Genomic DNA, 25,178 nt, shown 5'->3' on the forward strand with positions numbered 1-25,178 from the left:
ATTTGGTAAGTGTGATTTTTTTTTTCAGGCGAAGGAGGGCTTGTGCATTTTCTGAGTATCTTTAGCTGTAAAAAAGCAATGTGAGAGAATATTATTCATCCAATGCTAGGCTTCTGTTCTCCTAAGATAAACAAAGAGAGGTTATAAGAGTCTTTGTCAATATAAGACTGTTAGACGATGCACAAGTGATGGATCATAATACAGGAGAAAAAAACACAGCTGTGGGAGGCAAGCTCTCATGACAGAGTCTCAGCATCACCTGATGGATTATTTGTCAGGGTTCACCATTTGTGAATCATGTATCTAGTTTAAGCCACAAACACTTGCAGCAGATCTAAAAGATGTGTTTTCCAGGGTGTAATCAGAATGGTCTGTTTTGCTGCAGAGGGGGAATGCACCCTTAATTCAAAAAACTGGGCAATGCAGCAAAGCCATTAACAGTATTACAAAGTTTACAGCTTTGCTATTTGCGATAACCAGAGTTCGCTATTTCTCATTTCTTCCCTGTAACTATCTCAATTTTATCTTCGCTTCATTTCCATTCCCTACAATGGAGAGAAGGGATGAGAAAAGGTATCTGTTCCTGGTCCTCAGAAAATAAAACTGAAATCAGTTCTTAAATTTTAGTTTCATTATTTTAAGACTGGAAGACCATCTTAGTTTCCTCAATGCTGATTACTGCATAAACCAAAAAAAGAACTGTTCACATTGAATTCTTGCTGTGTATCACATCTGGTAGTCTTTTGGAATGAAACACATATGAAATAACTAATTTAACAACTTCTTACAGATGTTTATTTGTTCACTGTGTTTCCAAGTATCAGTCAATGGAAGTTAAGGTGTCAAGGTTCCTCCCCCACTCTGAACTCTAGGGTACAGATGTGGGGACCTGCATGAAAAACCTCCTAAGCTTATCTTTACCAGCTTAGGTCAAAACTTCCCCAAGGTACAAAATATTCCACCCGTCGTCCTTGGATTGGCCGCTACCACCACCAAACTAATACTGGTTACTGGGGAAGAGCTGTTTGGACGCGTCTTTCCCCCCAAAATACTTCCCAAAACCTTGCACCCCACTTCCTGGACAAGGTTTAGTAAAAAGCATCACCAATTTGCCTAGGTGACTACAGACCCAGACCCTTGGATCTTAAGAACAATGAACAATCCTCCCAACACTTGCACCCCCCCACTTTCCTGGGAAATGTTGGATAAAAAGCCTCACCAATTTGCATAGGTGACCACAGACCCAAACCCTTGGATCTGAGAACAATGAAAAAGCATTCAGTTTTCTTACAAGAAGACTTTTAATAAAAATAGAAGTAAATAGAAATAAAGAAATCCCCCCTGTAAAATCAGGATGGTAGATATCTTACAGGGTAATTAGATTCAAAAACATAGAGAACCCCTCTAGGCAAAACCTTAAGTTACAAAAAAGATACACAGACAGAAATAGTTATTCTATTCAGCACAATTCTTTTCTCAGCCATTTAAAGAAACCATAATCTAACACATACTTAGCTAGATTACTTACTAAAAGTTCTAAGACTCCATTCCTGGTCTATCCCCAGCAGAAACCAGCATACAGACAGACATACAGACCCTTTGTTTCTCTCCCTCCTCCCAGCTTTTGAAAGTATCTTGTCTCCTCATTGGTCATTTTGGTCAGGTGCCAGCGAGGTTACCTTTAGCTTCTTAACCCTTTACAGGTGAGAGGAGCTTTCCCCTGGCCAGGAGGGATTTCAAAGGGGTTTACCCTTCCCTTTATATTTATGACATAGGGTTACACACAAATATTAACCCATTAGTGGGGCACTGAGTGCCCTATGAATTTGAAGGACTGCAGGAGCCTTACCACTTTCCAGTGCAACCCATTTTAGTACTGATTGAAAGTTGTTAGCACGTAATGGCTGATTCCTGAAGAGGCACACCTGAGTGAATTCAGATGATCCCGCTATAAGAGCAGTAGGATCCCGCAGAGTGGGAACGGGGACCTCAGGAAACTACAGAGAGTAAGAATGCTCTTGCAGGGAAGATCCTGCCACTAAGGGAGTTTAGGCATCTGCAGAGAGTAAAGGAATTATAATCCAGCTCCAGGAAGGAGGGCTGGGGACTCCCTACCCAAAGGGAAAGAGCCACTGAGCTGGGGCTAGGGGTGGGACATGGAATGCCAATGGGTGTCAGGATTAAATAAACTGGATCCCAGAGGGGGAGTGTTTCATTTGGACTGTGCTCTGGAGTTTTGAGGAGTCCAAGAAGAACAAATGCAGGGTACTGCAGAGCGCCCTCTGGCCATGAGGAGGAGCTTGGATGGTAATCACCCTGCTACATGGTCCTAATATAGTGAAGTGATCCAAAGCCCACTCAAATCAACAGGAGTCTTTCCATTGATGTTACTGGGCTTTGGATCAGGACCTATTTCCTTTTAAGTTGTCTGTGCTTGCTTACTTTTAGCCTTTGAGTACCTGTGTTCTCAAGCTTCATTTATTAGAATGCAGTAAATTATGTGGCCCTTGAGTGCACACCAAATGCCAGTGTTCAAAGGATTAGCCTTCCCTAGGCCACTTTAGTCATTGGGAACTGCATGTGCTTAACACCTCCAAGAATCAAGCCACTTATTTAAGTGCCTGGATAGGAGTTTAGAGCGGGATATTCAAATGTGCTGAAGTGACTGAGGAGCACAAGCGCCATTCTCTCTCTGTGGGACTTGTGCTCCTAAATCACTTTAGCGCATCAGAAAATCCTTAGATGCCAAATGAGGCATCCAAGTTTGAAAAATTTGGCCTGAACCTTTCTGTGCTTCAGTTTCCTACTGTGCAATATGAAGGTAAGAATACCTCCCTCTGTTACCAAGATGCTGTGAGGCTCAATTTTTAATATTTGTAAAACACTTTAAGATCCTCAGAAGCACAGGGATATGTAAGTGCAAACTATTATTATTTAATGAGCTGTGGTGGAAGATGGATTGTTTTACAGACTGTGGTGGCTGCGTGCGCAACATTTCTAGAACATACATCCTTTGTTAGTCTCTAAGGTGTCACAAGGATTCCTCGTTGTTTATACATCCTTTGATTATACTTGAAGAAGAGCAAAAGAAAGAATTTAGGATTCTTCAGTGGCTTTCTCTGTTCCTGTTCCTCAAAAATCGTAGATTGATTGGCTTTGACATTTTAGAAAAATAATATTTTTAGACAGCTAAACTACTGCACCTAATAGCCTCTGCTTCACAGGTGCATTGCATTTTTTATCAATCCTAAAAAGTAGACATCGTCAAACATTTAAATGGTATCATCACATTTGACAATTATCTCTTTCAATTCTGTGATTACATATATTTACACAAATTGCATAATTACACTAATTGTACATTAGCGGACCACAACTGATTAAAAGACATCTATGGAAGTTTCCATTAAGACAACATTAACATCATTAAACAGTCCAGTATGAGTGAGGACATTCACAGATGAGATCTAAACCTCTAATACTTATAAGCATAACACAGCAGCCCCTTAAATCTTATTGTATTTATGCCCTGTTGTGTCTTCAAATTGAACTTTAATCCCTTAACTGTGGATTTGACTTTGCCTCCCAACTGTACCATTTTTTTCATGCCGTTTTTGTTGTAAGACTATTTAATGGCTTGCCTTGTCTAAAGATGCTGTAACTACAGTACATGCTTTCTTGGTGACTTAACGTTATAATCTGAAAGGAAAATGGAAGAGTAATTACTGATGCAATAAAACGTGAACATACTGTAGACAACTCTATGGAATTTTAATTAGGAAAAGTAAGCTGTGTTATGATTTCCCTGTCTTCTTTTCAATAAGCTGTCCTGTCTCCAAGTGTAGATCTCATTTTCATGGATTTAAAATTTTGAACATTTTTGCCAACTTCAGCCTCATCTTTTAGAAGCATAAACATAAAGCAAGTTATTATGAGGCTAAATATGGGCTCCAAATGCAATATTCTTGTAGAGGAACGTATGTACTACACAACTTCTCTTTTATTCCTTGCTCTGTGCAAATAAGCTAAGGCATAAATATAGGAAAGGTTGATTCTTTAATTTCTTTGCACACAGATTCTGCTTAAACCAAGACCATATCTAACCAGGCTCTGACAGTAGAAGATTAAAACCCCTGCCATACCAACACGCTTGACAAAGGAGCTTAACTTTATCCTTACAGCTGTATAAGATGTTGTATGTGTATTACTATATAGAAACACAACTTTAATAAACACAGCAATGTAATTTTCAGTACTTTTATTGATGAAAAAATATGGGCTATGAAATTTAAAAAGCACAGATCTCTCTTTGTCTAAGAGAAACAAAGAAATTACAATATTCATGTCTTCAAAGCATTACTTTATATTCTGAAGTCCAAAGATGCAGTACTTTGCACAGACTGCTACACAAAAAGCGCTTCCAGTAACAGAAAAGAAAGACACATACAATCCTTGTCATCCACACTTGACAGGATATGGAAGCACAATTTAAGCTACAGTACATGACGAACATTTTTGCCACTTGATAATAAAGATACTACCCAGTTAGCAGTCACAAGGTTTTCATGCATTTTCTGTCTTCACTGGATTGAACAATTTTACAGAGTCTTTGTTGAGGGCCATATTTAATGTGGCCTTGTTTAACTCTGCTGCTTTCAAGTGGCATTAATCCTCTTTTCCTATCTAGGTAGACTCTCCAACATAACCAGATCAGAAAGTTCAGAAGTTAGGATATTGTCTTTTTAAAACAGTATTTTCCCTTTGTGCAATACAAAGGAGATATGGCATCATCACATACACTGAAAAAAACCCAGGAAGCGGGATAATTATAACAAATAAGTTCTGAGAAACTTTAATGAGAGCTGAGTATCCTTATCATCCATCACTTTATTCTAGATGTGTCTGGGAGTACCACTATAGGTATTAGAGCTTTGTCAGGGTTCTGTCATAAATCCCATTTCTAAGATGCTTTTAACTCAGCACTTTTACTGTACTCCACAACAGTATAAAACTTGGCAGACAGGTTTTCAGCTCAGGTGTGAATTTTCTTTCCAGATTTTGATGTAAAGAGATATGGCCCTTTTTTATTTCCTATTAAAAACAGATGGTGGAAGAAAAAATATTTTAGTGGGCTATAGTTTAATTTTTGTCTAACAAACAGCTTTGTCTGCATAGTGTCTTTCATACAAACTGCATCTCTAAATCTTTAGCAATGTTAAGAGGTCACATTAGCTCCGAACACATTTTGTAATTCTCCAGCAGAAAAAAAATAAAAGGCGAGGAGACATATCATGTTATCATTCCACGCTGAAGTCAACAGGAGTGTTGTGAGCATACTGATAGAAAGATTCAGGGCCTGCTCCTATTAAAGTCCCAGGATGTTGTGCCATTGTCTTCAATGAGAACAGAGGCAGGATCTAGACACTGAGAGCTGGATTCCCAGCTGTGATGAGTTTAGACTCAGCTGAGTTGGGAGTGAAAGGTGCTTCTGAGGCAAACCTTCCACTCTCTTGGGGCCAAGATAGTCCCAGCATAATTTAGAACCTGGCTGTTACAAACTGCACCAACTGCAGCAGTCCCACTGGGCCATGCACTGGCTGGGAATCAGGAACAGCAGTCACTCCAGGCCCCAACCCTCTTCATCAATGCCATGCCTGCCCCCAGTGCTACAAGGTGCAGGAACCTGAGCTGCTTTGTGCTGTTGCAGAAGTGCAAAGCAGACACAGGTGAGGCCAAGAATCTGGCTCTAATTATTTTTACAAACTGTGGCTATTTGGGTGTTCGTACAGATTGAAAGAAAAGAGGTATTTAAATCTAATAAGGGGTTAATTATGCATGTGCATATGTATGTTTCTGAATAGTTTTTAATGTATTTCTTAGCAGGCCTCGATTAGATGGACTGAAAGGCTACTACCAAAAATTCTATTGTTTTTGGGGGGACTTTGTGAACTAAGACTTACATGTTGTTGTCAACCTTTCAGAAGGATTTTACGTAGTAGGAACACCGTAAGGTATATCGCAAACTTCAGCAAAGGAACTGACCTGTCAATACATAGAGTAATAACCTAGCTATACTGACAACACTTGGCCAGAATGTCAAACTTGGGTGTTTAAAGGAAGACACCTAACAGGCGGTTTTAGACACAAATATGCAGATGTAGGTGTCTAAACCAGGATGTCAGTGTCTCTAACAGTGATTTAAATGCCTAAATTCTGATCTAGGTGCCTGTCTTTCGGCATTCAGGTTTGAAAATGCGGCCATCAATGCCACTTGTCAGTCTCAATCTATGTTGTTAGGTGTTACAGAAATGCACAAAGTTAGACAGACGGTATTTTAAGTAAGTCTATCAAACATCTGACACACTGTTCTCATTACCAAGATTTGTTTAATAAGACTACTCCGAGACAAGTAACATTTGCAATATGTAAAATCCTGACTAACTCAATAACGTATTGCTGCTCGGTAAGCATGCTGCATGGAGCTAGAGCACTGCGTCGTGTCTTACATCCATGGCACTCCCAGTGGCATGGAGGAGGAAGAGACTTACTGACACACTTTCAGGCTGACACTGGGTCAGACTGCAAGACCCTTACTCATATCTGGCAGCACCCTACTCCACAGTCAGTCCCATTGGCTGCAATGGGACTTTGCAGTCAATGTCTACTATTCAATGTAACCACGGTTACAACAAACTGGCCCACTATTTGTAATAGTTGCAAAGTAAACATTACAGTGCTGAAAGGCAAAACTGGACAGTCCCATTCAAAGGCAGAGCAAGTGAGGCAATATCAGAAGGAACGTGCACATGGATGGGGAATTAGCAGGGCAGGGAGTTATTACATGTTTTTAATTTTTAAAATGAATTTTGGATCCTTATCAATAAAAAAATGAAGAACAAAATGATCTGAACACTGGAAGAGGGATTTTTCCTAGGAAGGATCCCAACAAACAGCTGAGCACAAGCAGATGAGTTGAGAAAGAAGTGGCAGTTTTAATTCAGCATTTCCCTGCCAGTCACAGTCACACCGACTCTATTTTGAGTTTTTATTTTCCTATTTTAGAGCCAACCAATATGCCGACGTAGCTGGAACCAACCCTTTTACAGCAGCATTAGGAATACAATGGACAGCAATATTTAAAAGTACAGGTGTAACTGTTATAATCTCTGAGGGTGAGTTCAGCCAAATGTGGATGGCTCACACAAGGACGCCCCTTAAACTCTGCCGTGGAGCTCAGATGAGAAGTCACAGGTTCTACAGCTGCACCTGGTGCCTGTGATCCTCTGTGTTCTCTGGAATGGGTATGCACAATGGCCCTGAATAGGCTGTCAAGTATGGGGCTGCTGCAGGATGGGAACAGGTCATGAGATCTGTGCTTACGGATAATAAGCGGCCCAAAGCCCTCACCTAAGGAGCATGGAGGGGCTATGGTGACTATCACAGTCTATGACCACAGCCCATTTTCCTGGCAGTGGGCTGGAGAAGTGCATTCTGTGCCTCTATGTTCCTCTTATGTTTTTGAGCAGGGTTAGAGGGCACATTTCATCACTATGGAATAGGTGTCTGTCCATCGAGAATGTAACGCAAGGAAAAGAAAACACAAGTTCAGAAGAGAAATGAGCCTGAGTGTGACCCATGTCACTATAGAGGAGGCATATCCCTGAGCCTTCGAACCAGAAGGAAAGGTGGGGAGAAACACGTTCTTGGTGATGAACGCAGTCCCAGAAGAACCTGCTCCTTTTATTCCTGATTATTTCTCAGTGAACAGTTTCCCAAGAAGAGCAGTTTCCCTTAAGCTTCCTGTACGTAGTGCCTGTACATGTTTGCACAGATCTTCCCTGCTTAATTTTTCTTTTCCTTAGAGAAAACTACTGGGACGGATGCTCTACTGACTATTGTTATAACTGTTCTCTCTACTTCTGACCTCCCACAGCTGAGGACAAAATATACTCTACGTTAACTTTGACTAACAATATGAACTTTATAGAATATTTTGTTCTTGAGTACTTAAGCCACGGCAATATATAAGGATGCTAATAATGTACTAAACTACAAACATGATATTATTTGGTATGACACTGTGAGGTGCTGGCAAAGCAAAATATTAAGTAGTGGAATTAAAAAGCGAAGCTAATTCAGAGTTCAGAGACTACTAATTGAGAGTCGTTATCCTTTGTCTATTCCACACTATTTTTTAATCAAAGTATCTCTTCTGTGATGCTATTTTTGACTATAACTGCAATGCTATCTTAAAGGGGCACATGTAAGTATAAATCATTTTTTTTAATAAATTTCTAACGTGTTACTAACCACACTCTAGATTATTAAAACTGAAATTAACCTATGCTGCTTGTTTACCATTTATGCTGTGGATTTACTCTTTACAGTCCCCTTTGCTTAAACAGTGATGCTACAAGTCCTTGTTCTTATGCACTAACACAATACTGTTGTGTTTGGGTTCAAAACACACCAGGGGAATGTTTAAGTTTACTAATTATATATAATTGATTTGCATCTCACTTATAAAATAATTTATTTTTGTCCTACATTATAACTGACAATGTTTCTTTGAGAATCCAATATTTATGATTGTACTTAATATACACATACTTAAAACATACAATGCACTTCTCTTATGCATTTAGGGGCAAACCCTCTCCTCCAGAATACACTCCAAACAGTAGCAGGTTCCCCATCCCAGCCCCATCTTCACCCGTCCCATCACCTGTGCTAACATGCAGGTTTTCCCAACAGAACAGAACTCCACAATGCACATATCCTCTGTATGGCCCCTAGCCCACCATTAGCACCAAGGAACTCCACCAGTTCTGCTGCAAGGAGGCTCTGATTGCCCCACAGGGTTTTATGGTGATCAGGGGAGAATCTGGCTCTTATCTACAATTAAATTACACAGGCATTTGGAAATTTTCAAAAGTGAGAATTTGAGAACCATTAGTAGGAGTCTCTGAACTTAAAGTATTTGCTTTTCAAGCTGACAGGAAGCTTCACTAATTATCCTGGTCTTAAAGCACTTAATGTTAACTGTTAGAACAAAAAGAAAAGGAGTACTTGTGGCACCTTAGAGACTAACAAATTTATTTGAGCATAAGCTTTCGTGAGCTACAGCTCACTTCATCGGATGTATTCAGTGGATGAATGCATCCGATGAAATGAGCTGTAGCCCACGAAAGCTTATGCTCAAATAAATTTGTTAGTCTCTAAGATGCCACAAGTACTCCTTTTCTTTTTGCGAATACAGACTAACACAGCTGCTACTCTGAAACCTGTTAGAACAAAATAGCACTGACAAATGGAGACACATTACTTAGGGATGAGGTGAGACAGTATGACGTTTAATCTCACCTTGAAAGTGACCTTTGGGCTGTCACATCAGTTTATATCAGCACCAAAGCTCTGCTGATTTGATCATAATTGCATTAATTAGAAGTTAAATTAATACACTGAATTCCTTACTATCAATGCCATCTCTGCATCAATAGCACTGTACACCGTGCTGTACTGAGCAATGCAGGTTGGATTAATGTAGAAGGTCGGTAACAAAAGGAAAGCTCTGCCTGTAATCAGAAGTTCTGCAGATTTATAGACATCCCTGTAAATTCTGACTTCCAATTTCCACCTAAGTTCCAGTACAGGTTAAAGGGGAAAACTTAAGGGAAAGTCATCAGGAAGAGGTGAGCAAACACTACAGTTTCCTTCATGGCTAGTCTCCTTTGGCTCAGCCTTGCTCCCACTGTAGTCATTAGAAGCAGAATTGGGTCTCTTAAGAGGACAGTTTGCCTGAAATGCCCATAAGTAAAACTCAACATGTGAGAACTGTACAACATGGCAAATTTAAAAGGATATCCAATATAATAGTACAGTACAGTGCATACTACAGATACATATAAGAACAATGAAACTAACGATGAAAAACAAAGCATTTTGTGAACCTTCTAGGGTATGTGTGTGTGTGATGCTGCTATTATTTATTAATATATGATTATATTAATATTCACAGTGGAGAGATATTTACTGTAGCTTCATTGTTCTCAAGTCAGAGTGAGGGTCATAACTAGGATCAATGGAGAAACCACAGACAAAAAATGGATCCTGCATTTTTAGAGTCCTTCTATGAGTTCTGCTATTTTCCACAAAGTCTGTAAAGAAAAAGAACTTTCTACCTTAGTCTGTTGTAAAGAAGGGATCAGAGCACTATGGTACATTTCATGGATGTCACATAATACACATGAAATGTGACATTTTGAAAGTGTGAGAAAAGGCCTAGATACTTTTACAGCGTTTCAAACCAAAAAGGACTGCAATATGCAAATTAACCACTGTCAGCTGAATTAGCCTGAGTTAACTCTGTCTCAGTCTGACCACCTCTCCCATTGTTGTTCATAACTGTACCGAAATCAATCTGTAGGACTAAAAAAAAAAATCTCCCAAATAGTTTTGTGTTGTTTGGGTTTCTATGAAAGAACATTTTAAAAACACTGAACACATGGATAAGTTCAGTGCAAAGAGATGAGTTTAATAAAAACTAGTTTTAGTTGTTAAAATTCTTCAAATATATAAAATCGATCAAGCAAAAGAAGTGAATGAAGCTTTACACACATTTCTGAGTTCTGATGATATCCAAACTACTTGGGGACAGATCCTCAGATGTTGTAAATTGTCATAGCTTCATTGACTTCACTGAAGCTATGACAATTTACTCCAGTTTAGGATCTGCCTTTGATATTTACGATCACAGTAACCAGGGATGTTATCAGAATCACATTATTTGTGTGTGTGTTAGTACAAGCTTTTACACCAGGGGTGGGCAAACTACAGCCTGCGGGCTAGATCCGGCCCATCAGGGCCTTTGGATCCGACCTGCGGGATTGCCACCCCTGTGGCGCCGCGGGGCTAAGGCAGGCTCCCTGCCTGCTTGTACCCGCACCGCTCCCGAAGTGGCCGGCACCATGTCCCTGAGGCCCCTGGAGGAGCAGGGGGCAGAGGGCTCCCCGCACTGCCCTCGCCTGCAGGCGCTGCTTCCTGCAGCTCCCATTGGCAGGGAACGGGGAACCATGGCCAATGGCAGCTTTGGGCGAGGTACCCACAGGCAAGGGAAGCACGTGGATCCCTCTGCCCCTCCCTCCCCCTGGGGCTGCAGGGACATGGTGCTGGCCGCCTCCAGGAGCGGTGTGGGGCCAGGACAGGAAGGGAGTGTGCCTTAGCCCTGCTGCATGCTGCTGCCACCCCGGAGCCACTCAAGGTAAGCGGAGCTGGGCCGGAGCCTGCACCCCTCACCCCGCCTGCACCCCAACCCCCTGCCCTGAGCCCCCTGCCGCACCCCTCTGCACACCAACCCCCTGTCCTGAGCCCCCTATCCTGAGCCCCCTGCTGCACTCTCCTGCACCCCAACCCCCTGTTTTGAGCCCCCTGCCACACCCCACACTCCTCCTGCACTCCAGCCCCCTGCCCTGAGCCCCCAACCCCCTGCCCTGAGCCACCTCCCACACTCCTCACCCCTCCCTGAACCCCAACCCTCTGCCCTGAGCCCCCTCATACACCTCGCACCCCTCCTGTGCCCCAACCCCTTGCCCTGAGCCCCTTCCTGCACACCGCACCCCCTCCTGCACCCCAACCCCCTGCCCCAGCCCTACATTCATGGCCCTGCATGCAATTTCCCCACCCAATGTGGCCCACCCTTGTTTTTACAAGTTGCATGGTGTGAGTTTATGTATAACAACTTCATACCTTACATGCATAATGAAATAAGAGACCAGAGACCACGTTCCTTCAGCTACACTAGATACTCAGACTTATCAGGTAGCTACATTTCTTTAAATGTGTTTCTGTTTTGATAAAAATGTTTTGCTAACGTATTTTATCAATTAACTAAATTCCTGGCCTGTGTAATTATACTGCATATCCACAGTCAGTATCTCCATCAGCCAAATTCCACCTTAGATAACTCTTATTTTATGAAGACTTACACTTCACACAGCTACCTGTGCTGCATTCCCCTCTCTGTCTTTTATTTTCTGTTGCCAAATTCTGTTGTCCACACATTCAAGCAAAACTACCAATAAAGTCAATGGAAAGTTTGCGCAATTAAGGACAGCACAAATCTGACCCTGTATTTTTAAGTCAAAACCGTAAATGCATAACATGCTAAGCTCACTGATCCGTAATCAGCAACAGTAATGTGTACAGTACTTTGAGAGATTACAGATGGTAACAGTGCCAAGCCAGAACTGCTGGCTGTGTGCAGAGGTGCCTGCAATCTGGAATACAGCGAACGGTACCATTTTCTATCTCTGTCGCATGCTCTGTAATGCAAATTGAATGTTATCACCTATTGCACACAGAAGCTGCTAAAAACTTTAAACAAGGATAATCAAAATGCAATGAACCAGTATTATGATTTGTTAAAATGAGAAAAATAGAGATCACTGCTGGTGGCACAAAAGCAACAAAATATAAACACAAGATAGTCAGCATCCAATTAATTATAACACTTTCAAACAGCTCCAAATGTAAGCCTGGTAAAACACATTTTTCTACTATGTGTATATATTTTTTCACCCAATTAAATCTTTTCCAAGTCTTGTTACAATCAAACACTGTATCCGATTGTACTCTTTCTTCTCCCTCAAAGTTTGATGGAAACATTAAATACTTTTTCCATTTTTTAATCTCTTAACTGTATTAGTGTTTAATAACTATATATGCTATATGTACAGACTAATTCCACTATCTCAAAACACAGAGGCAGTGCCATAAAAAGAAGCCCAAACCCCTCTGTCATACATAACTACATACTGCTGAGCTTTATGTCACGACACACTCTCCCCTGACAAGGTTATTCCAGAATAAAGTCTCCCCCTGGTAGATCTGTTACATCATAATGCCTCCATCAAGATGTTTATTGCATAATAAAGTCTCCACTCCACAGTAGAACTTTTATGGATAGAGGACTTCATTCATGTTGCTAGCCATATGCCACAAAAGTCTCCATTACAGCTCAACTTCAATGTTTGACACCCCCCCCAGCTCACCAGGACCAATCTCCTTGATCTCCTTAGGAGCAATTGACTACTCTATTCCAAAATGCTCTATGATTTTGTGATATAACAAAATGGAATAGACTGAACCCTCAGACTCATTTTCCTTATCCCCATAATTTTCCAGATAAGAATGGTTAATGTGATGACACTATGAGCCACTCACCCCAAACATGTCAATGCTGTTGCCTGTTTAGGTGGACGGAGTAAAGAAGAAAGCAGAATATTTTTTTCCATGTAGGAATAAAGTCCCAGCACTAACGTCTGAGAGATTATGGAGCTATAAGACTATTTGCAGAATGACTGTTCTTCAAACACTTGATTAACTGTACTACTCTCTGATCTGTTTAATTATATATATAAATATCATTGTGATCCATGTAAATTAGTGGGTTGGTCATCAAGTTCTCTGAGCGCTTCAGCAAAGGCCTAAAAACTCATATTTTGTTTGCAAGATTGGTTTTGTTATGGTACTTTTTTTGGGGGGGAAATGCAAAATCTGGTGGTCTGAAATATTTTCCAGTTACATCTGTGGCAGAACTCTCACATGTTATTGGTAGTAACCACTGTTGAGTCAATACTGGGTAAAAAGCTTTTTAACTATCCAGAGTCTTGTTCTCATGTTCACTTCAGAACAATCAGATGGTTAAATACTTATTTCTTGCAAGATTTAGAATACTGCTAGCCTTTCTGTTTTCATAAATTCTGTCCTACTCACATGCGGTAATTGCTCATAAAATATTAGCATGCCATTTATTGCTAACATTGTGATCCTCATTTTGATAAACTATCAAAAAGTTACATCCCCCTGTCTGATGACTAGGCAGAGCCTGATCCTGCTTCTGTGGAAGTCAATATAAAAATTCGTATCAACTACAGACGTCATGAAAGGTGCTGCTTTGATAGTCTGTGAGACCAGTGTCCTCTCTTTAGTCATTGAACAAGTACAGCACAGACAAAAGCAGGGAAAGCTTCTCCAGACTGGCCTGACAATGTGCCGCAGTCTTGCTGTGAGGTAAGAGCTTCTAGGAGTAGCAAGGTGGTTGCTATTTCCCTCAGTCTTTGACCTCTCAGCAGCAGCTATCAACAAACAGTGATTCTGTGCCACTCCTGATAGTTTTTATAATGTAAACACTTGGCTACTAAGAACTAAAGGGAGATGTCCCACTTATTTCAGTCATCAGGTGGCAATGATTTTCAACCACTGTTGGCCTGAGATGCTAAGGGTGAAATGCTAAGAACCAGATTCAGAGCCATCCAGCCTGTTCCACAATTTTTAAGAGCTCAGTTCAAAAAAAATATTATACAGCTTCTAAAGTGCAAAACGCTGCTGAAGCTAAGAACATTGGCTGTGATGCAGAATCAAGGTAAAATGCATGAAAACAAAGATTAATAAGAAAAAAGTTTCAAACCTCAGTAGGTGCTGAGAGGCTCATGCAAAGCATTCTTCAACAGTGAATAGGAAATTAGATATGTTAGCCATATTCTTAGAAGCTGTGTGGCCACCATGTCTGAGTGGACCTGGAACTACTATTCTGACTGTATATGAAGTAAAAGAAGAATGTGGTAGGTAATCTGAGCATAGTACGTGATAACTGAAATTTAGGGTATGTTTATGCTGCAATTGGAGGTGTGACTGAAGCTCAGATAGGCATACCTGAATAACTTTAACCTAGCTAGCACAGTTAACAAGACCAATGCAGATAAGGTGGCAGGGGTTTCAAATCAGGCAAGCGAGGGTTCCAGGCAGGCTTCTACATCCCACACTGATGCTTCTACCACCACATCTTTACTGCTATTTGTAGCTGTGTTAGCTAGCTTGTGCTAGTGCAGGTATGCCTACCTAAGCTGCAACCACACCTTCGACTGCAGTGTAGACATTCCTGATGCGATACTTTGCTCTACAAGGCCCAATGCCTTGATTTTCAAACAAATATTCTCCTCAAGCATAAGGTGATTTACTTTGGTAGTAAACTAGTACTGGCCCACTAATGCCAGTAGCTGTACATACTGTAGCCTGTGACATTTTAGTATTGTGAATAATTGTTAAATTTTATCCCTGAAGGGAAATGCCACTACAACCACAAAATACAACCTTTATACGTGCCAATATCTTTCTTTTGTATATTTCTTCTCCTGAGTCTAGATACCACATTAGAGAGCCCTACTCCACTAGACTCCATCCACCCTCCCTGCCTTCTGTGAGGGGTTCCAGGATCTACCCACGCCAAACGACGGGCACTAAGGTCTGTCCTATGTGAGGGGCAGCCAAGATTGCACACCACTGGTGATGGACACCAGAGTCCGTTCACCCTTAGGTAAAGGATACGGAAGTCTGACATCCCAGACTCAAGTGTTCCCAGTCAGCCCACTCTGGGGTTTTGAGCACCACAGGCAGCGTAACTTGAGGGAAGGGATACCACAGTTTACCCAGAATGGGTGAAGGGCACCAGAGTTTGTTCACCTGAGATCAAAGGGCGGCAATGTACATAATCACAGAGATGCACCACAGCCAGCATGCCTCCAAGAGGAAGACCGTGGTCGACAACTTCACTCTTCTGGCACAATGGACCTTTCTACAATAAAGATGAAGCTCACCTATGCTTTCTTGGGGGCCAGTCCAAGTCTGTGGCATGAACTCTTACAAGAACTAAGGATCATCGCAAGCTGCACCACCTTCCACTCTAAGTCAAGGCCCGGTTCTTTGACCTTGCTATCTCTAACATAAACCTAGAGCAATGGGTATGTATATTATTTTTTAAAAATCCAAAATAAAACACTGCTTGTGGAGAAACAAACACAGAACAGAGGTGCAGCCACTCTGCTTTCTGCATTACTGGAAGGTGCTCAGATACTACAGGAATGAGTGCAGTATACAGACGTGAGCAGAGAAGAGTAGAATAGGGTCCGAGGCATCAGTCCGGAAGCAATGAAACCACTGGTGTACCACCACAAATAAATGGCTAAGGGGGCCAGTCATACCACCCCCCTCCCTCATACACATAGAACGAGCGGAAAACAATGACGTCCCTGCCACCATGAGTCACAGTCCCGCTTCCCATTAAGCAAAGGGCAGTAGAGTCACACCAGGGCAAGGGATGCAGGAGTCACGGCTACCCCATGGACAAGGAGTACCACCACCCCAGTCCCACCCCTCTCCCAGGGGAATGGTGCCGAATGACATGTCTGAGCCAATCATTCAGGACCTGCTGGGAGAGCAAAGCTTCTGCTGGGAGAGCAGGCCCTGAGCTGGGAAGAACCATGTGGGAGGCACCCATAGATCCCCCAAAGGGCCTTGCACCTGCCTGGGGTGCTCCATCCCCCCTGCCCTCGTGTCCAGGCCGGGGTGCCATCGCCTCACCTTGTGGTCCAGGACGCCGCTGTAGCCCTCCAGGAGCCCAGCCCCCACAGGGAGCCTGGGGCGCTGCTGGCTGGCGCCCAGCTGCTTGCTCTCCGGCTTCCCACTGGCCGCCGCCGCCACCTGCTGCTGCTGGCTCGGCTCTTTCTGGCCCCCGCCGCCGATGCTGCTGTACATGAGCAACAAGCTGGTGCACATGGTGGTGAGCGCTAAACACACCGCCAGCCCGTGGCGCTGCAAAGGGGACAAAGAGACACTGAGCCGCCGCTGCGAACTGCAAAGCGCAGGGCCTGGGGCACAGACCCACGGACGGAGGGAGCCTAACGGGGGAGGGCGCAGTTCAAACCCCGACCCGCGTGGGAAAAGACTGGACACCCTGGAAGGAGGCGAGGGGCGGGGGGATGGTTCAAATCCTGAGCGGGGGAGACGGGCTGGAGTCTGGGTCTCCTGCTCTGCACACCCCCCCCCCACCCCAGCCCTATGCCGCGCTACCTATTTGCCCCCCTCTCTCGGGGGGGGGGATCACATTGCAGGGGGCTACACCTAGCCCGGGGCAGCGGCGAAGGCGGGGCTCCCAGTTTGTTTCACTTGCGGGGCAGTGTCTATCCAGGCGGGCGGGAGGGTGCAGCTGCTCGGGTGAGGGGGTCTATTTTGGCAGCAATCGCCGCGCCTTTCCCTGTGCAGCTCCTGCAAGTTTGACACCAATGAAGACCAGGCAAAAGTGCGGCTAGAGAACTCCAATAATCCCCCCTCCCCCGCCGCCGCCCCTCTCCTCTCCCCCTCTCGCTGCCTCCCTCCCTCCCTTCTCCACCCCTTCATCTCTCATCCCCTTCTTCTTCCTTTCCTTCCGCCTCTGCCCCCCAGCCCCGTCTTTCCCTGTCCCCCTCTCCTTCCTTCCCCTTCCCAGGCTTCCCCTTCCCCCTCCGCTCTCTTTCCCGTGCCTTCATCCCCCTTTAGCCGTTCCACCCCTGCGTTTTCATGACTGTTAGGAATTGTTGCTCTAGCCAAGTTACATCCAGACTCATCCTTTAAGCCGATCCGTTTCCCACCCGCTCTGAACAATAACGCTGCACAAGAATAAAAGAAAAGCAGGTGGAAAGTTCTCCTCCTCCTCCTCCTCGGGTTTGTTCCCCTTCGTCAAATATAACAAAAGAGAAGATAGCAGCCCTGGAAAGGCTGGAGCATATGTCTGATGCCCTGGCCAGCCCCGATCCACTACCCTCGTCTTCTTCCCCACCAGGGCTGCTTTCGTTTGGTCCCCGGGTGACCTAGGGTAATTAGGTCCAACAACTGACTTACCATCAGGGTCTTCATTTTGTGCACCTCTTTGTACCGAATCCTCAGGCTTGCGCATCTGGGGCCACTTTTCCCTCTAGGGTTGCTACTGTGAGGAAGCCAGTGACATGTTTTTTGCCGGGGATCAGGCTGGAGAGACAGACGCCCGAGCCCGAGCTGGGGCTGTTGGGGAAAGCACTGCTGTGGCAGAGATTAGAGACAGAATTAAAACTGGACTGGACCCTCTTAGTCTCTCAGTGATCTACACAACTGCCGCCTGCCACTGTCTGCTGGGTCCTAAACTACTCCGGGTCCTTCCTCGTCTCCAGCACTGAGGCAGTTTCAGGATAAGTAGAAGTTAAAGGTTTCAGAGTAACAGCCGTGTTAGTCTATATTCGCAAAAAGAAAAGGAGTACTTGTGGCACCTTAGAGACTAACCAATTTATTAGAGCATAAGCTTTCCTGAGCTACAGCTCACTTCATCGGATGCATACTGTGGAAAGTATAGAAGATCTTTTTATACACACAAAGAATGAAAAAATGGTATGCATCCGATGAAGTGAGCTGTAGCTCACGAAAGCTCATGCTCAAATAAATTGGTTAGTCTCTAAGGTGCCACAAGTACTCCTGTTCTTTTTAGAAGTTAAAGGAAGACATAAGTTAGGTCGCATTATTCCTCAGAAAGAAACCTCATCTCAGCACACACACAGCAGCCACTTTCCCCTCTTCTGAAACAGAACAGCAGAGAGGGATAGAAACACACTCTACAGTCTTCTGCACAATGTCATATTTAATCAGTGGGTGGGATTCTGATCAACATAAATGAAACCTTTTCAAACTACAACGGCATTATATCCCTGCAGGCTGACACTAGCTTTGCCTTTTTTAAAATCCTGCTTTTAACACTAGGACCCAATCTTCAATTACCTTATTTCCATTTTGCCTAGAGGAAGATTCACCCCTCTCTAAGCATTAACTGGGTTTTCTGAGCCTTGTGGTTTTGAGGCAACAATTTTTCATCTAAATAATTTTAATTTTTTGTTTGTAAATATTTTAACACCCTCCATTTCTAGTATAGTTTTAACAACTTTTAGAGTCTCCTGCTTCCTTATTATCTAACAACCCTTCATAATAAGTTTTTAAAAATGTAAACACATGCTGGTCTCACTAGTAAGTGGAGCTGTAGTTTCTTGTACTCTTGCTCCTCATGCCATCCTTCTGGTTGCTGGAAATAAAAGTCGTTCTACTATCATTTCATAAGCAGTCCTCTGGCATCCTTTACTGTTTCCTTCTTTGATTTTGCTGTATTAATGATGCATAGTTCAATTGTGAAAACTTTAATAAAGCAACTTAAATTACATGAATTTCTTGCTCTAGGAATTCCATATTTATATATTCGCCCCTTCAAAACAACCCATTTTCAGATTGGTTTCTTATGAAGTTATTAAAATGACAGTATAGCATTTTGAAAAAAATTAGATCTTAATTATGAACATATTTCTCTTGAAATTATTCATCAAAAATAATAGTTCTAATATATGACTTCACATCTACCCTATAGCAATATAACATTAAAGACTACATTAAGGAGAAAATGATCAGCAGGCTAACTCAACCATGTTCACAATAATATCTTTCTCAAGGCTGGAATTGTCAATTTCTCAAGGCTGAAATCCATTTTTCATCTTTACTAATTCATTGGTAGACTAACAGTGGAACAAATGTCATCTCTAGCTATGGCACAGCATTCAGCAGGTGATGCTTTTTAAGAAAGTAGAAATTATTAGCAGAAACAAAAATGTATGCTACATCAGTGGAGATGGCAGTAAACATGCTTTGTCATTTCAAAGAAGATTGCTGGCATTGCAAGTATACTTGCTATTTATTCCATTTGTGGTTTAGGTTAGAATAGTACCAGTTGTTAAGACAGGAGCTACAGTATAAGAATAATCTTATCAGTTCTTGGTAATTCTTTATTATGTGGTTGCACTTGACACTCAAATTAGTGAAACAAAGGGCCAACTTGATGAATCATTGAAAGCAAATTATCTGCGGCTCTCCAAGGCTTCCTGCAAAAAACTACAAAAGGCAGCTCATGCATTTTACAGTGCTGTTTCTCAACTATCAGCAAGCAGGTTGCTGGTAACTGACAAAGCTCCTCTAATATATTTTGCCATGCCCAACTGAAGCATCTTATTTATGATGATTTAGGTTCATGGCTGTATGTAGACATCTGTGACACAGTATGCTGACCAAATTCATTAAACTTATAGTTGGGGTAGTAGCTGGGCTGATAGCTGAATATATTGATAGAGTAGCCAGGCTAAATTTTCTAATTTAATGCTGAGTTGGCCTTGAATATTGTCCAGTTTTCTGATTCTTAGATATTTAATTAGATTGCCATCCTGGCCATAAACACTAATCTTGGCAGTCAAATGGGCAGCGACACAAATAGTGTAGTATAAAGTAAATTCTGCAGTAGTTTTTATTTATAAGCATGGTTTGTCCAGGGAAAATTATAAATCAACTGGAAAACAGCCCAGATACTTAATTTAATTTTAAGTTCCCACAAGTTAATCGTTTTAGCTTTGTGGGGTTTTATATTTAAGAAAATGTATTTGTGTCTACATAAATGCATAGATATATAGTTATATGCACGCACACATTAAATTTAATAATTAGGCTAGCAAGAAGTAGAGGAATATGGGCTGAGTTCATAAACACTTAATCAACTTGGAATAAAACATTTTAAAGTTCATCTGACTCGCCTGATTCAATATCAAGTGAATCATCTGGTCATAATTTCTTTTTTATATGAAAGGGATACTGAAATGGATTTCTGATTATTCTGAACTCTGCCACAGTCCCCTGTTTATATCAAGCATTACAAGGACTGTGTTTTATCAATCAACAATTTTGTTTGCTGCTTTCAGAGGACATGTTTCACCATGGTCTAGGTCAGTGATGCTCAGTCTGAAGTGCCAGACCAGTGTCACACATACCACTTGTCATCACCCTGCACATGTCTCTTTCTATGAGTTTCTATTTCTGTACTTATATGACCCCCATCACTATGGGATCAAGAGGTTAAGGTATATTGGAACAGAAGAGGGTGCTCTTCTCACACCACAAGAAAGAGGGAGGGTAAATGCTGCTCAGACAGGCCTGGGAGAGGAAGGGGAGCTCCCCCCAAACCCCTACCACACACCCGCTCTTTACTTTAACCCTTGGTATTATCTGTGGTCTCAGTTAGAAGTTGCATGGTGTCGTGACCTGCATATAGTGGTTACAGGCAAGGCAGAAAAGTTAAATGGCAAATGAAAACAGATAGACTGAGACAGACTAACACGGCTGTTACTCTGAAATCTGTCATTATGCAAGGCACTGCATTTAGCCGTATGGAGGGGAAATCTATCAACTGCATGAAAAAACTTGTACAGATACAGACAGACATCATCTTCCTTTCCAAATGCAAACAGATGGACATCGTACCAAAAGGACTGAAGGTAAAAAATCCATTACAATCTACATACCACACAGACTGTGCTGACAGCTTGTGCCACATGTTCTCAAAGAAACTGCAGAACCACCTGATCAACATCCTCTACAGCAAACAGGGAAAGATAAAGAATGAGCTCTCAAAAATGGATACTCTCATAAAAAAACAACCTTCCACACAAACTTCCTTGTGGCTGGACTTTACTAAAACTAGACAAGCCATTTACAACACACACTTTGCTTCTCTACAAAAGAAAAAGGACACTAAACTTTCTAAACTACTACATGCCACAAGGGGCTACAGCAATGGTTCCCTCAACCCACCCAGCAATATTGTTAACCTATCCAACTAAACTCTTAGCCCAGCAGAAGCAGCTGTCCTATCTTGGGGCCTCTCCTTCTGCCCCTCCACCGCCATGAACATGATACAGTTCTGTGGTGACCTAGAATCCTATTTTCGACGTCTCCGACTCAAGGAATATTTCCAACACACCTCTGAACAACATACTAATCCATAGAGACCTCCCTACCAACACTACAAAAAGAAGGATTCTAGGTGGATTCCTCCTGAAGGTCGAGACAGCAGACTGGACTTCTACATAGAGTGCTTCCGCCGACGTGCACGGGCTGAAATTGTGGAAAAGCAGCATCACTTGCCCCACAACCTCAGCCGTGCAGAACACAATGCCATCCACAGCCTCAGAAACAACTCTGACATCATAATCAAAAAGGCTGACAAAGGAGGTGCTGTTGTCGTCATGAATAGGTCGGAATATGAACAAGAGGCTGATCGGCAGCTCTCCAACACCACTTTCTACAAGCCATTACCCTCTGATCCCACTGAGAGTTACCAAAAGAAACTACAGCATTTGCTCAAGAAACTCCCTGAAAAAGCACAAGATCAAATCCGCACAGACACACCCCTGGAACCCCGACCTGGGATATTCTATTTACTACCCAAGATCCATAAACCTGGAAATCCTGGGCGCCCCATCATCTCAGGCATTGGCACCCTGACAGCAGGATTGTCTGGCTATGTAGAATCCCTCCTCAGGCCCTACGCAACCAGCACTCCCAGCTACCTTCGAGACACCACTGACTTCCTGAGGAAACTACAATCCATCGGTGATCTTCCTGATAACACCATCCTGGCCACTATGGATGTAGAAGCCCTCTACACCAACATTCCACACAAAGATGGACTACAAGCCGTCAAGAACACTATCCCCGATAATCTCACGGCTAACCTGGTGCCTGAACTTTGTGACTTTGTCCTTACCCACAACTATTTTACATTTTGGGACAATGTATACCTTCAAATCGGCACTGCTATGGGCACCCGCATGGCCCCACAGTATGCCAACATTTTTATGGCTGACTTAGAACAACGCTTCCTCAGCTCTCGTCCCCTAACGCCCCTACTCTACTTGCGCTATATTGATGACATCTTCATCATCTGGACCCATGGAAAAGAAGCACTTGAGGAATTCCACCATGATTTCAACAATTTCCATTCCACCATCAACCTCAGCCTGGTCCAGTCCACACAAGAGATCCACTTCCTGGACACTACAGTGCTAATAAACGATGGTCACATAAATACCACCCTATACCGGAAACCTACTGACCGCTATTCCTACTTACATGCCTCCAGCTTTCATCCTGACCACACCACATGATCCATTGTCTACAGCCAAGCTCTGCAATACAACTGCATTTGCTCCAACCCCTCAGACAGAGACAAACACCTACAAGATCTCTATCAAGCATTCTTACAACTACAGTACCCACCTGCGGAAGTGAAGAAACAGATCGATAGAGCCAGAAGAGTTCCCAGAAGTCACCTACTACAGGACAAGCCTAACAAAGAAAATAACAGAACGCCACTAGCCGTCACCTTCAGCCCCCAACTAAAACCCCTCCAACACATTATTAAGGATCTACAACCTGTCCTGAAGGATGATCCAACACTCTCACAAATCTTGGGAGAGAGGCCAGTCCTTGCCTTCAGACAGCCCCCCAACCTGAAGCAAATACTCACCAGCAACCACATACCACACAACAGAACCACTAACCCAGGAACCTATCCTTGCAACAAAGCCCATTGCCAACTGTGCCCACATATCTATTCAGGGGACACCAGCACAGGGCCTAATAACATCAGCCACACTATCAGAAGCTCGTTCACCTGCACATCCACCAATGTGATATATGCCATCATGTGCCAGCAATGCCCCTCTGCCATGTACATTGGGCAAACTGGACAGTCTCTACGTAAAAGAATAAATGGACACAAATCAGACGTCAAGAATTATAACATTCATAAACCAGTCGGAGAACACTTCAATCTCTCTGATCACGCGATTACAGACATGAAAGTTGTGATATTACAACAAAAAAACTTCAAAACCAGACTCCAGCGAGAGACTGTTGAATTGGAATTCATTTGCAAATTGGATACAATTAACTTAGGCTTGAATAGAGACTGGGAGTGGCTAAGTCATTATGCAAGGTAACCTATTTCCCCTTGTATTTTCCTACCCGCCCCCAGACGTTCTTGTTAAACCCTGGATTTGTGCTGGAAATGGCCCATCTTGATTGTCGTACACATTGTAAGGAGAGTGATCACTTTAGATAAGCTATTATCAACAGGAGAGTGGGTTTGTGTGTTGGGGAGGGGAGAAAACCTGGATTTGTGCTGGAAATGGCCCAACTTGATTATCATACACATTGTAAGGACAGTGATCACTTAAGATAAGCTATTACCAGCAGGAGAGTGGGTTTGTGTGTGGGGGAGGGGAGAAAACCTGGATTTGTGCTGGAAATGGCCCAACTTGATTACCATACACATTGTAAGGAGAGTGATCACTTTAGATAAGCTATTACCAGCAGGAGAATGGGGTGGGGGGAGAGAAAACCTTTTTTAGTGGTAAACACCCATTTTTTCATGCTTTGTGTGTATAAAAAGATCTTGTGTACTTTCCACAGTATGCATCCGATGAAGTGAGCTGTAGCTCACAAAAGCTTATGGTCAAATAAATTGGTTAGTCTCTAAGGTGCCACAAGTACTCCTTTTCTTTTTGCAAATACAGACTAACACGGCTGTTACTCTGAAACATGTAGGTAGCAGTGACACAGACAAGCAAACTTCTAAAAACCAGTAACAGACTTGGTAATGCCAGAGATCTCTCACTGATAGCTAAAAAAACCTCCTGCTCACATTGTAACCTTCACTTAGCTTTTTAGATGAATGCATTAACTATTGCCTATAAAGTTGTTACACAGCAAATGCCATATTATGGCTGCCCTGGGGTGGGTGCAGTTGAGGGAGAATCTCTTTTTCCTTCCTCCCCCAAGAGCACCCAGTAGCAGACATCCAATGTAATGTTCACGCACCCTGAGTGCAAGTCGGGGATATGACAATGGCTAGCATTGCTGCTGGTGCCCAAAAGGATGTCTCATGGACTGAGGCCAAGACATTGCCAGTATGCACACTGCCTAGTATCTGGAGGCCAGCACTGGCAAGGGCAGCTGCTACTCCCGTTATGTAGGTATAGCAAATGCCACTTCTGATCATGCGGCTCCTCCATCCCCCTCACGACACCCTGGAGGCGTTCTGTCTGTGTCTGCCCTCTGTAAAGAGAATGCCTCCAAGTCATTGCCACACAGCTGCTCACACATGCCTCAATCTCATCAAAGCCAGAACCTAGCCTTAAATATTTAATCATTTTGTGGCTCTCTGTGATGTTCTTTTGATTCCAATGTGGTTCTTTTGCTGTAAAAGAGTGAGTGCTATGATGAAATAGTAATTCTGCTTGCTGTGCACCCAGTTTAGGGGGCAAAGTTCTTGTTTGTCTAGCATCATGCACAAAGGAGAGAAAGGGAATGAGAGAGGGAGAGAATACATCATCCGCAGGAAAGCTCTAGGGGAGTTCTGCAAGTCATCCAAAATGAATGCTGAAAACACGTTTATACCACACCATCATGCATTC

The 25,178-nt window shown here is 42.9% G+C and overlaps 1 protein-coding gene across 6 annotated transcripts in view; it reads right to left on the reverse strand.

Moving 5' to 3' along the window:
* ST6GALNAC5 (ST6 N-acetylgalactosaminide alpha-2,6-sialyltransferase 5) overlaps positions 1-17,946 on the reverse strand; it is a 150,314-nt gene extending 132,368 nt beyond the window's left edge. For all 6 annotated transcript variants that reach the window (XR_012160440.1, XR_012160441.1, XM_073357303.1 and 3 more), the window contains exons 1-2: positions 17,713-17,946; positions 16,417-16,647 (exon numbers count right to left, since the gene is read on the reverse strand). Coding sequence is in view for 4 of the 6 variants with exons in the window: in XM_073357303.1 (XP_073213404.1) it covers positions 16,417-16,647; positions 17,713-17,767 (286 nt within the window). In the remaining 2 variants the exon portion in view is untranslated. The remainder of the gene's footprint in view (positions 1-16,416; positions 16,648-17,712) is intronic.
* Between the last annotated feature and the right edge of the window lie 7,232 nt (positions 17,947-25,178).

This window comes from Lepidochelys kempii, chromosome 8 (assembly GCF_965140265.1).
Source record: "Lepidochelys kempii isolate rLepKem1 chromosome 8, rLepKem1.hap2, whole genome shotgun sequence".
Classification (NCBI taxonomy): domain Eukaryota; kingdom Metazoa; phylum Chordata; order Testudines; family Cheloniidae; genus Lepidochelys; species Lepidochelys kempii.